This window comes from Theropithecus gelada, chromosome 16 (assembly GCF_003255815.1).
Source record: "Theropithecus gelada isolate Dixy chromosome 16, Tgel_1.0, whole genome shotgun sequence".
Classification (NCBI taxonomy): domain Eukaryota; kingdom Metazoa; phylum Chordata; class Mammalia; order Primates; family Cercopithecidae; genus Theropithecus; species Theropithecus gelada.
The window spans coordinates 14,685,886-14,699,403 of record NC_037684.1 but is presented as its reverse complement, the minus strand read 5'-3'; the positions used below and the strand labels follow the sequence as shown (position 1 = coordinate 14,699,403).

The window sequence follows — 13,518 nt, the reverse complement described above, 5'->3', positions numbered from 1 at the left end:
TCATTATCATCAGCATTTTATCTATGTTTGAAATGCAGATAATCTCATTTGTATTATTTTTACACAGAAAACTAGTTTTTTTTTTTTTTTTTTGGAGACGGAGCCTATATCTGTTGCCCAGGCTGGAGTGCAGTGGTGCGATCTCGACTCACTGCAACCTCCGCCTCCCGGATTCACTCCATTCTCCTGCTGAGTAGCTGGGACTACAGGCGCCTGCCACAACGCCCAGCCAATTTTCTGTGTCCTTGGTAGAGATGGGGTTTCACCGGGTTAGCCAGGATGGTCTTGATCTCCTGATCTCGTGATCCACCCACCTCGGCCCCCCAAAGTGCTGGGATTACAGGTGTGAGCCACTGCGCCCGGCCAAAAATTAGTTTTAAACAGAAATCTTACTGTTTAGTTTGCATTTTTCCCAATGAGACTGAATATTTTCAAAAACACGATTTTACCTGTCTATAAAATATACCTTTATATGGTTATGCTGTAATTTATTCAGCTATAACTGTATTGTTGAATATTTTTAAACATCTGATTGTTTTCTCTTTGGAATATACTCCTCAAACTTAAATTCCAGGTTTAAAGGATATAGATATTTTAAAACTACTGCAAAATTGTCCTTCAAAAAGGTTAAATCAACTTACATATCCACCTATGGAATCAGAACCTGTCTGTTTCACTGGGCCTTTGCAAACACTACTTGTCATTTAAGTAAAACTTTATATAAAGCATACTTGGCGCACACGTAAAAGGCAACTATTTCATAACCTGAAGACAGTCTTTTAAACTGAGGATCCAGACTTTCAGGAAGTATATCTGGCTCCTAGGAATGAAGAAGCCTAAATAATCTGGACTCCATGTCTCTACACCAGTAGAGGAGCTCTATTTCTCTGTTACTTACACAGAGGTTCTGCCTTGGACTTTGATTGAAAAATGAGTTCTCTTGCCTTAAAACTGCATCAAAATCAGAGTTCTAAATCATTGAATTGATGTATATAATACTATTGTTTAAGAAGGTAGAAAAATATTTGTCATATATTTTTGAATATACTGAATATACTTTAGAAAGCATTCCAACAAAAATGGTTTTTAAAATGTAGTTTTTAAAGGCAAATCCTTAGTTGTCCAAAATGACTCTACCCCTGAGTTTTAAAAAGCGCATGTTTGACTATACAAATCTCCATTTTATTATAGTAACACAAATGTAATTTCCATTTAACAAATAACCTTTGCACAGAAAGCATTGCTGCCAACTGGTGTACATTTTTAGGCTATTGAACATCGAAGAATGAGTAAGTCACCTTTTTCTATGTTCAATTTAGATACAGTTCCACTTGGAAGTAAGGGAATTCATGAAGCCTGACCAAAAAAAGTCCATTCACAAAGAAGATAACTGTATTTCATATGGATCAAACTATCAGGCAAAATCTGAGTAGCAAAATCATAAAAAACCTTCTTGTGGGCATTTTTACTTTGTTTTTGCACAAATCACCTTTGAACAGTAATTTAAAAATTAATTTAGTTTATATAAATATCATTTTTAGGGTATACAATGAAAAACACAGAAATATACCATGTTCCACACATAGCTGAAATACTTAAATGAAAATCCAAGAGTTCTTTTAGACAGCCACAGAAAAAAAGGAAATTATCACTGGTATTATTTTACCTGTGGGCTGCAGAAGTGAAGCAGGTGGGCGAGGTTGTAAGCCCCACAAATTTTCTATACTGCTCCGGTCCTTAAGGTCCAACAAATGTATTAAAATTAATGGATCAATGTCTAGTAAACTACTGGTAGCAGCAGAGCATAAATGTGTTCTTCTTGATATTCTACTACTGGAACCCACATAGCCATGGTTACTACCTGCAAAAGAGGTGTAGAAAATGTATGATATACGTATCTGCACAAATTTAGCTATATTTAAATGAAAAAATGAACTGGTTAACATTATATGAATACTTGTCTATGGACCTATCTCTTAGGAGTTCAGGTTCATGATAAGAAGCAGAAAGAAGGAACCAGATGGCCAGAGAGTTGTACACTAGCACAGTGATTGAGTGGTGGCCTCATTAGTACTTAGAACTCAGAAGCAAGCATCAACCCCATCCTGAGCCCTAGAAAAAAAAAGATGTGTACAATGTGTACAATGTGCACAATCGGAGGGATGAGGGGTGAGGGTGAGGAGGAGATTATATCCCGTGACCACCTGGTTTTAGACGAAAGACGACAAATTCCCATAGTATAACAGATTACAGAGTATTAGACACCAAAATAGGAATCTCATCCAAGTCTCTGGACAGCAAAATGTACAGGTCATGACGGTTTGGTAGACTTTTTCTACTTTGATTAAATAATGGGGTACAATTTGAAGTTTTCGGACTGTCATGTTAATGACTGATGCATATTACAGATATCTGTAAGCAGATATTATGCCTATACCCCTATACTGGACTATGCTCTTTAAGCCAAGAAAAGCATCTGACTTTTCTCTAGCACCTAGTTATAATGCATAGCAAATACCAGGTATGGAAATGTTGCTTAAAACTGACCTTCTTCAATAAAGCTGTTTAAATATATTCTAAAGAGAACATTTTTTAAAAATGCTACATGCAGGAAAGTAGATAATATAAAATATTAAAAAGTCAGGTTCTGACTACTCATGAGTATTTCAGAGAGATCCAGAAGGATATAACTTAGGAGGAAAGCTCCATTATTCAGAAGCTTGAAGCCAATTAATAATTTATGCTTTTCACATCCTCATGTTCTCACTGTCTCCCACTTCTATCTCCTCTTCTAAGGATTATTATCTCACTGACAGTTTTTCTTCCCAGCCTCCGTAAACACTGCAATTCCTCTTAAATAACAGAAAACGATTTCCCCTTCACATTGAACAAAAACAAAAACAAAACACTTATTTTTTTTTGAGATACAGTCTCACTGTTGCCCAGGTTGGAGTGCAGTGGCCCAATCTCCGCTCACAGCAACCTCCGCCTCCCGGGTTCAAGCGATTCTCCTGCCTCAGACTCCCGTGGCGGAGACTACAGACATGCGCCACCACACCCGGCTAATTTTTGTATTTTCAGTAGAGACGGGGTTTCATGGATGGTCTGGATCTCCTGACCTAGTGATCCACCCGCCTCAGCCTCCCAAAGTGCTGGGATTACAGGCGTGAGTCACCGCACCCAGCTGAAAACTGTTTTTACCTCTTTTCTTTTACTAAGGAATTCCCAAATTGGGTTGTATGTCAGTCACCTGAAGGAGTTTTTAAAATTACATCCTAGATCTACTGAATAAGAATACTAGTGGTAAGAGGCTGGGTGCAATGGCTCACGCCTGTTATCCCAGCACTTTGGGAGGCCGAGGTGTGTGGATCACCTGAGGTCAGGGGTTCGAGACCAGCCTTGCCAACATGGAGAAACCCCATCTCCACTAAAAGTACAAAAAAATAGCCAGGTGTGGTGGCAGGCACCTGTAATCCCAGCTACTCAGGAGGCTGAGGCAGGAGAATTGCTTGAACCTGAGAGGCAGAGGTTACAGTGAGCCAAGATCACACCACTGCACTCTAATGTGAGTGACAGAGTGAGGCTCCATCTCAAAAAAAAAAAAGGATACGGGGGTGAGATCCAGGACTTATTCCCAAAAAGCTAGTCAGACTATTCTTACGTATAGTAAGCCCAGTAGCCCAGTGAATGGAGTTTACCGCCCTAATATCTGGTTCTCCTTTAAAAATGGAAGTTGCTCATTCTTCCATGTTAAATGCACTTACAGTAGAGAAAGCAGTGTCTCCTGTTTCTCACTGCTTTTTCAGGCCATTATTCTCACGACTGAACAATAACTTTTTTTTTCCCCCTGTGGGTATGACCTTTGGCTACTCTCCTTTCAAATGTTCCCACCTTTCTTTTCTTTTTTTTTTTTTTTTTGAGACAGAGTCTCGCCTCCCAGATTCAAGTGATTCTCCTGTCTCAGCCTCCCTCGTAGCTGGGATTACAGGCATGCGGCACCACGCCTGGCTAATTTTGTATTTTTAGTAGAGACGGGGGTTTCTCCATGTTGGTCAGGCTGGTCTTAGAACTCCCGACCTCAGGTGATCAGCCCGCCTTGGCCTCCCAAAGTGCTGGGATTACAGGCAGGAGCCAGTGTGCCCGGCCTATGTTCCCACCTTTCTACCCACTATCAAATTTCCCCACAGGCATCAAAGACTGGGTTGGCATCGATTTCAGTTTCTCTCTTTCCAAGCTATTCTGTGTGTCTCATATATAAATGTACAGCCCAATGAATACTCATAAAGTGATCACACCCAGATGAAGAAATAGATCATCAGTACCCCAGAACCCCCTCCTATGCCTCCTAAAATTGCTCACTACTCCTACTCTACAAAAGTAATCTTCATTCTAACTTAAATTACAGATTGGTTTTGCCTGTTTGTATTTATGTAAAAGTAACCGAGTATGCTCTTATGCTCTTCTTCTTTGGTCAACATTATTCATGAGATTCATCTATATGGCTGTATATAGGAGTAGCTTATTCATTTTCTTTAAAAAAAAATTTTTTGCCGGGCGCGGTGGCTCAAGCCTGTAATCCCAGCACTTTGGGAGGCCGAGGCGGGCGGATCACGAGGTCAGGAGATCGAGACCATCCTGGCTAACATGGTGAAACCCCGTCTCTACTAAAAATACAAAAAACTAGCCGGGCGTGGTGGCGGGCGCCTGTAGTCCCAGCTACTCGGAGGCTGAGGCAGGAGAATGGCCTGAACCTGGGAGGCGGAGCTTGCAGTGAGCCGAGATCGCGCCACTGCACTCCAGCCTGGGTGACACAGCGCGAGACTCTGTCTCAAAAAAAAAAAAAAAAAATTTTTTTTTAATATTCTTTTTAAATATTTTTCTTTTTCTTTTTTTTTTTTTTTTGAGACAGAGTCTTGCTTTGTCACCCAGGCTGGAATACAGTAGTGCAATCTTGGCTCACCACAACTTCCACCTCCCAGGTTCAAATGATTCTTATGCCTCAGCCTCCCGAGTAGCTGGGATTACAGGCATGCGTCATTTCACCCAGCTAATTTTTTCTATTTTTAGTAGAAATCAGGTTTTGCCATATTGGCCAGGCTGGTCTTGAACTCCTGGCCTCAAGTGACCCACATGACTCAGCCTCCCAAAGTGCTGGGATTACAGGCATGAGCCACTGCCTCATTTTCATTATTACTGTGCAGCATCAGTTTATGAATATATCCAATTTATTTCTCTATTCTATTGGAAAACAATTTGGGTTGCTTCTAGCTTTTGGCTATTAAGAATAAAGCTATGCAGCCAGGCACAGTGGCTCACGCCTGTAATCCCAGCACTTTCAGAGGCCAAGGCAGGTGGATCACGAGGTCAGGAGTTCAAGACCAGCCTGGCCACGATGGTGAAACCCCATCTCTACTAAAAATACAAAAATTAGCCAGCCGTGGTGGAGGGCGCCTGTAATCCCAGTTACTTGGGAGGCTGGGGTAGAACTGCTTGAACCCGGGAGGCAGAGGTTGCAGTGAGCTGAGATCACGCCACTGCATTCTAGCTTGGGCGGCAGAGTGAGATTCAAAAAAAAAAAAAAAAACAAAAAACAACTATGCTTCTGAAGTTCACATAGGAAAAAAAAAAACCTCATAAAAAGACAAACGGATCAGTGACAGGTTCTTCTCCATTTGTGCCAAGCGATATGAATCTTGCTAAAATGTCACACTGATATACTTGAGTTCATTACAGCATACTGCCTGTATGCATTATCATGACACTCAAGGCCCTATTACAGTCTAGTCCTCAACTACCTTTCCAGAATATTCTACATTTTCACATCCTTTATTTTGTTATAAATTACATACTGATATTTACAATCACAAAATCTTGTAATGATCAGTGCTGGATTTTCATTTAAAAATTATGCTTATTCATTTTTCTAACATCTGTGGGCCAGGTGCAATAGCTCACGCCTGTAATCTCAACACTTTGGGAGGCTGAGGCAGGAGGATTGAGGCCAGAAGTTGGAGACCAGCCAGGGCAAGAGAGAAAGACTGCGTCTCTACAAAAAATAATTAGTTGGGTGTGGTGGCATCTGCAGATGTCTTCTTATGAGAACTGCTTTTAGTTTATTCAGTTATTTGAATTTAAGTGAAAGATAATTTATGTTGGCCGGGCGCGGTGGCTCAAGCCTGTAATCCCAGCACTTTGGGAGGCCGAGACAGGCGGATCACGAGGTCAGGAGATCCAGACCATCTTGGCTAACACGGTGAAACCCCGTCTCTACTAAAAAAATACAAAAAACTAGCCGGGCATGATGGCGGGCGCCCAGCTACTTGGGAGGCTGAGGCAGGAGAATGGCGTAAACCCGGGAGGCGGAGCTTGCAGTGAGCTGAGATCAGGCCACTGCACTCCAGCCTGGGCAACAGAGCGAGACTCTGTCTCAAAAAAAAAAAAAAAAATTTATGTCAAAAAACATTTGTGCTGAAAAGGTTGTAAATATCATTCTAATCCAGATTATTGCCTCACTGAATCCAGTGAGTAGGAAAAATCCAGTTTGTATTTGCTGATTGTGTGTGTGTGTTAAGAGACAGGGTCTTGCTCTGTCACCCACGCTGGAGTACGGTGGCGCAATCATGGCTCACTGTACCCTCGAACTCCTAGGCTCAAGCGATCCTCCTGCCAGTCTCCCAAGTAGCCAGGACTACAGTCACCTGAGTCAATAAATATTTCTTGTTTCAAGCTATCTCCTTAGTTAATACGGTCTATAAAATGAGATTATTAAGTAAACATTTAACTTTATACCTAGCTTTTATATAAGCCCAACCATCTCCTTTTTAACGCATAATATAACATCGTAATTCTCTAGATGACATAACTTTTTAGACAATTGTATAGTTCTAAAACATTAACCAGGCCTGGCACGGTGGCTCACATCTGTAATCCCAGCGCTTTGGGAGGCAGAGGTGGGTGGATCACTTGAGGTCAGGAGTTTGAGACCAGCTGGCCAGCATGGTGAAACCCCATCTCTACTAAAAATACAAAAAAGCCGGGAGGGAATGGTGATGCATGCCTGTAGTCCCAGCTATCTGGTAGGCTGAGGTAGGAGAATGGCCTGAACCCAGGAGGCAGAGGTTGCAGTGAGCTGAGATCGTGCCACTGCACTCCACCCTGGGCAACAGAGCAAGACTCCGTCTCAAAAAACAAAAAACAAATAAACCATTCGAGGCTTGAAATGGACCTTCATAATAAGCATATAACAAAAAAGCAGGCCGGGCACGGTGGCTCAAGCCTGTAATCCCAGCACTTTGGGAGGCCGAGACGGGCGGATCACGAGGTCAGGAGATCGAGACCATCCTGGCTAACACGGTGAAACCCCGTCTCTACTAAAAAAATACAAAAAACTAGCCGGGCGAGGTGGCGGGTGCCGGTAGTCCCAGCTACTCGGGAGGCTGAGGCAGGAAAATGGCATAAACCCGGGAGGCGGAGCTTGCAGTGAGCTGAGATCCGGCCACTGCACTCCAGCCTGGGCGACAGAGCGAGATTCCGTCTCAAAAAAAACCAAAACCAAAACCAAAAAAAAACCAAAAAAGCATTTCCACACTCTGCCCACTGTCACCCCGATCTAGCTTTTTCACTGCCTTGGTTTAAAAAGCTTTTTATTGGCCGGGCGTGGTGGCTCACGCCTGTAATCCCAGTACTTTGGAAGGTCAAGGAGGGCAGATCACGAGGTCAGGAGATCAAGACTATCCTGGCTAACACAGTGAAACCCCGTCTCTGCTAAAAATACAAAAAATTAACTAGGCGTCGTGGCGTGCGCCTGTAGTCCCAGCTACTCGGGAGGCTGAGGCAGCAGAATGGTGTGAACCCAGGAGGCAGAGCTTGCAGTGAGCCAAGATCATGCCACTGCACTCCAGCCTGGGCTACGGAGCAAGACGCCATCTCAAAAGAAAAAAAAAAGCTTTTATTTTAGTATAGTTTTAGGTTTACAGGAAACGTAAAAATATAGACAGTTCCTGTAAAACCCAGACCCAATTTCCCCAATGTTAATACCTTTCATTACTATGGTATATTTGTCACAACTAATGAACCAATACTGATATATTATTAACTAAATCCTATTGAGATTTTAGTAGTTTTCCCCTAATGTTCTTTTTCTGTTCAGAGTCTCACCTAGAGTATTGAAATACATTTAGTTGCTCCTGTCTTTTTAGACTCTTCTGGTCTATGACAGTCTCTCAGATTTTCTTTATATCTGAAAAGTATGTCAAATATTTTGTAGAATGTTCCTCAATTAAGGGTATGACTTTTTCCCTCATGATCAGATTGTCTGTGGGTTTTTAGAGAGGGAAGATACTACAGATATAAAGTACCATTCTCAACATATCAACATGACTTATCACTTAAAATACTATCAACATGCTATCAACATGACCTATCACTTACAATACTAAATTTAATCACCTGGGTAGGTAATGTTTGCCAAGTTTCTCTACTTTGAAGTTGTTTCCCCCTTTTGAAACTGTACTCTTCAGAAGCAAGTAACTAAGCATAGCCTACAGTTAAGGAGTAGAAGTTATATTTCAACTCCTTGAGGAGGGAGTATTTAAATAATCTGGAATTCTTTTGTATGTATACTGTCATATTCTAGCTAATTGTTCATAAATCCACTCACCTTTATGTTATAAATTACTTAGTGTTGTATTTTCCAGGTAGGCATGATATTTAACAAATTTGTGCCAAATATATAAATTTCCCAAAGCATATAATAAAAATAAACTGGTTCATTATTATGTCTTCAACATCTAGAATTCAGTGCCTGAATTATTAAAGAACATTCAGAATTATAACACAGGTTCCATAAGAACAGGAATATCTTGTTATTCAATATTGTATCTCTAGATAGTAAAACTGTACACAGTTCAAGTGCTCAGTAAATATTTGATGAATATATAATTCAAAAATGTAAACTCTTCTTTACCCTAAGTGTATATAAATGTTATATACAAGAATTTCCCTACCACACAGTTTAAGAGAGGAAAGAATGGACCTAACTAAAAGAAAACACACAAAGCTGAAAAGTCAGTCAGTCAGTAAGACTTAATGCTATGCCAGACAGGGATTAAGTCACATGCTCCCTATACTTAAAGAATAAACTACATTCTACCTCCAAACAGGGTTTCTTCTTTTTTCTAGAAGCTAAGCAAGCACTGGCCTCAAGATAAGCAATATTGAAACAATTGCAGCTTACTGACTGCCAGATGCTGACTGACTCACTCCCCGTTCTACAAGCCATAACTACAGAGCTTTCATTGGACAAAAGACTGATTTCAGTAACTTTCTCCTGTTAAGAGTCCCCAACCATGGACTGGTTCTGGCCCGTATACAGAGGTTGAGCATTGAGTGCCTTTGTGTTGTTGGTTTTACCTTTTGACAACAGGGCCTAATTGTAATGCATTTAAATGTTCAGTCCCCAGTCCAAAGTAAACATGAAATGCATGTAACATGCATGTTTGTCTACTATGCATGCATGTGTTCCCCTCTTCATGATATTCATAGCTCCTCCTATACCCTGTTGAATCCATTTAGTTGTACTTGGCCAACTTATTCATTATCAATTCCTATGTTACCCTTCCCTCCTGCAAAGTGCCTGCTTTTAGTCTTTACCAGAGGCTATACTTCACAGCTTGTCAGGATGGCCAGTCTTTATAAGAATTAAAGCTTTCTCTCTAAATTTGTAGATCTTGTGATTCTTTGAAGTTCCTCCTGACTAAAGAATGACACAGAGGAATGAGAGAAGTAAGACTAAGGAAACAAACAGGAATCCAGACATAAAGGAATTTATGTGCCACGTTAACAAGTTTGGACTTTATCCTATAATAAATATAATCCTTAAAGAGTTTTTAAGTAGAGAAATAACATGATTAGATATTATTTTTCATTATTTTTATTTCTTTTTTTGAGACAGGGTCTCACTTTGTTGCCTAGGCTGGAGTACAGTGGTGCTATCTCAGCTTACTGCAGGCTCCGCTTTCTGGCTCAGGTCATCCTCCCACCTCAGCCACCCAAATAGCTGGGACCACAGGCAGCAATTTTGCCACCACATCTGGCTAACTTTTTTTGTATTTTTTGTAGAGACAGGGTTTCACCATGTTGCCCAGGCTGGTCTCAAACTCCTGGACTCAAGCAATGCACCCACATCAGCCTCCCAAAGTGCTGAGATTACAGGTGTGAGTCACCAAGCCTGGCAGAGAAGTAACACGATTAGATATTAATCAGAAAGAAAAAAACACCCTCATTCTGAATCCATGCTGTAAAAATGGATTCATGCTGTAAAAATGGAGGGGAACAATAATAAATACAAAGAACCCAGGTGAAAGGCTGTTGTGAAAGACAGAGGCCTAGACTAGGAATGGAAAAGGAGTGGGAGTATCAAATGAATTTACGCACGATTTAGGAGACAGAACCAACAGATCTTGGTAATACACTAAAGGTAAACTTTTAGGGAGAGGAAGAAGTAAAGAATGTATAGCACTATCAATCAGGGTAGCTACTGCTGACAGGCAAGCTGGCAGATGAAAAGACAGTAATTTGTGTTTGGGAGGTGCTGAGTCACACCAAGATAAGGGTTTGGAAATTACTGGAAAGTCAAAGGCTAAAGAAAGAACTTGAAGAGTAATCAGTATATAGATAGTAACTGAAATACAGGTGTGGATACGATTACCCAGGATTAAAGTCAGGAGTAGAAAGAATATAGGGCTTAGGTTGGAGTTGAAATGGTGAGGACTAGTATTTAGAAGTCTTTAGTTATCCAAGCATATTAAGAGTATGCCAGTGTTGGCCAGGCGCAGTGGCTCACGCCTGTAATCCCAGCACTTTGGGAGGCCAAGGCGGGCGGATCATGAGGTCAGGAGATCGAGACCATCCTGGCTAACACAGTGAAACCCCGTCTTCACTAAAAATACAAAAAGTTCTCCGGGCGTGGTGGCGGGTGCCTGTAGTCCTAGCTACTCTGGAGGCTGAGGCAGGAGAACGGCGTGAGCCTGGGAGGCGGAGCTTGCAGTGAGCCGAGATCGCACCACTGTACTCCAGCCTGGGCAACAGAGCGAGACTCCGTCTCAAAAAAAAAAAAAAAAAAGAAGAATATGCCAGTGTTCACACTGAGGAGAACATGGGTAAAACAGAAACAGTAGAAAGCTAACTTTTAATTACTCTAGCCAAGATTCACTACTTAATTAAATAGATCCGAGAACACACAAAAAAAGTACTCATTATATAAGTCAGTTCTTCCCAGGAGAAAGCAGTGTAGTTTGGGAGAAAAATGCTGGGTCCACAAACCCAGGACAATCTGGAGTTCTAGTCTGGTTGTACTAACAACCAGCTATATGACCAGGCAACTAAAAACCATAAAATGAGCTCTTTAAGATCCTTTGTAAGTCTAAGAGTCAATTATTCCATTGAGATCATTCTATAGTCCAGGAAGATATACAAATAAGACTTTATATCAGAAAACAGTATAAAATATAAGCATGGGATACAGACAAAACTGGGGATTCAATTACTCTCATTTACTAAATTGCTAAAAGTTGGCAAGTTGCTGTAATTTCTCTATCCATCGGTGAATGTACCACCAGAATTTTATTAATATAAGGCATATAAAGTGCTTCTCACAGTGCCTGGTACATAAGAACATTTTTTAAATGGTAGCTATTATTATTAAGTATCTTTAGCAATGAACTCTAAAAAATCCGTATTACAAGATGTAGCACTTCCAACACCACGAACCATGTACAAGCAGTGGCTACCACCTATTTAAAATATAATACGGTCAGAGAAGAGCAGGGAGAAAATAGAATGGCTTGGAGGCAGTGGGTGACCTCATTACCTGCAGGTCCTGCAGCTGCATCTTCCATGAGTTCTCCCTCTTCTAATTCCATGTTGTTATATTCCACATCATTTTCTCCAGACCTAAGAATATACAAAATCCATCATTCATATAGAGCGATACAATAAACGTTTTTCACACCTCAACAAATTTTATGATATGCAGATTTTTCTGTGAAATAAGATATTTCTAAATACAAAAAGGAGAAAGATTTTTTGTCACTATCCAAATTTAAGTAGTGGTAATGTTATTGTTTAAACAACCTTCAAAAAATATCGGCCAGGCACGGTGGCTCACGCCTATAATCCCAGCACTTTGGGAGGCTGAGGCGGGCGGATCACAAGGTCAGGAGATTGAGACCATCCTGGCTAACACAGTGAAATTCCCGTCTCTGCTAAAAATACTAACAATTAGCTGGGCTTGGTGGCGGACACCTGTAGTCCCAGCTACTCAGGAGGCTGAATCAGGAGAATGGCGTGAACCCAGGAAGCGGAGCTTGCAGTGAGCCAAGATTGCGCCACTGCACTCCAGCCTGAGGGACAGAGCGAGACTCCATCTCAAAAAAAAAAAAAGAAAAAAAAAAATCAGCCATTTCTTCTTACAAAGCTAAGAAAAAAAAGGAATTAAAAAATATATATATCAAGGCCAGGTATGGTGGCTCACACCTGAAATCCCAGCACTTTGGGAGGCTAAGGTGGGCAGATCACCTGAGGTCAGGATTTCGAGACCAGCCTGGCCAACATGGCAAAACCCTGTCTCTCCTAAAAATACAAAAATTAGCTGGGTGTTGTGGTGGGTGCCTGTAATCCCAGCTCCTCAGGAGGCTGAGGCAGGAGAATCGGTTGAACCTGGGAGGTGGAGGTTGCAGTGAGCCCAAGATTGCACTACCGCACTCTAGCCTGGGCAACAGAGCGAGACTCTGTCTCAAGAAGGACAGGACAGGACAGGACAGGACAGGACAGGACAGGACAGGAAAGGAAAAGAAGATTAAAAAAAAAAGAACTGTGTCAGGCAAAAAAAAAAAAAAGAAATAAATGAAACACTAATAAATCTAAGAACCACTGTTAAAAGAAATTCCAGCTTCTGAGAACTGGTAGCTTAATGGTAATAAATTAGGCTTAAAATATTACAATTTAATATCCAAAAAAAAAGGCCCAAATTACTGTTTATGACTAAATACTATTTTTCCAAAAATAAAATTTCGGAAAAGAGGGTACTGACTAGGCCATACAAAGTCTCTCATATTAAAAAACACTCACTATTACTTTATTTTAAACAACAAAGTACTATTTGAAACAGTACCAATCAATGATAGTCTTGGATATTTCAGGAAATCTCAAGATAAGCATCCAGCTTGACAATGTAAGGAGCTCTGCAGATCTGCTCGTTAGTCAAACTGGTGACAATTATTTTAAAAACAACCACTTAACGACTCTGGAAATGGTCCCAAGGGTATACAGCAAATGAAGAAACATCTACTCAAAAAAATCTATAAAACCTGGGTAAGACAAGTGGGTATCCGCAGGATTTGAACCAAGACCACTCCGCTTCCTAACTTGGCGTTACAGAAATTCCACTCCAGATTGGTGCAGTGAAGACAACAGGCCTCCCACTTCCCAAGCTTCCAAGAGGAGGGCTATATTCCTAGG

At 41.0% G+C, this 13,518-nt stretch overlaps 1 protein-coding gene across 10 annotated transcripts in view; it reads right to left on the bottom strand.

Annotated features, from left to right (window-relative positions):
* Window positions 1–13,518, bottom strand: part of TRIM37 (tripartite motif containing 37) — a 127,737-nt gene that overhangs the window by 49,527 nt on the left and 64,692 nt on the right. For all 10 annotated transcript variants that reach the window (XM_025363344.1, XM_025363347.1, XM_025363351.1 and 7 more), the window contains 2 exons: window positions 11,870–11,952; window positions 1,667–1,861 (listed from right to left, as the gene is read on the bottom strand). In XM_025363344.1, the coding sequence (XP_025219129.1) occupies window positions 1,667–1,861; window positions 11,870–11,952 (278 nt within the window). The remainder of the gene's footprint in view (window positions 1–1,666; window positions 1,862–11,869; window positions 11,953–13,518) is intronic.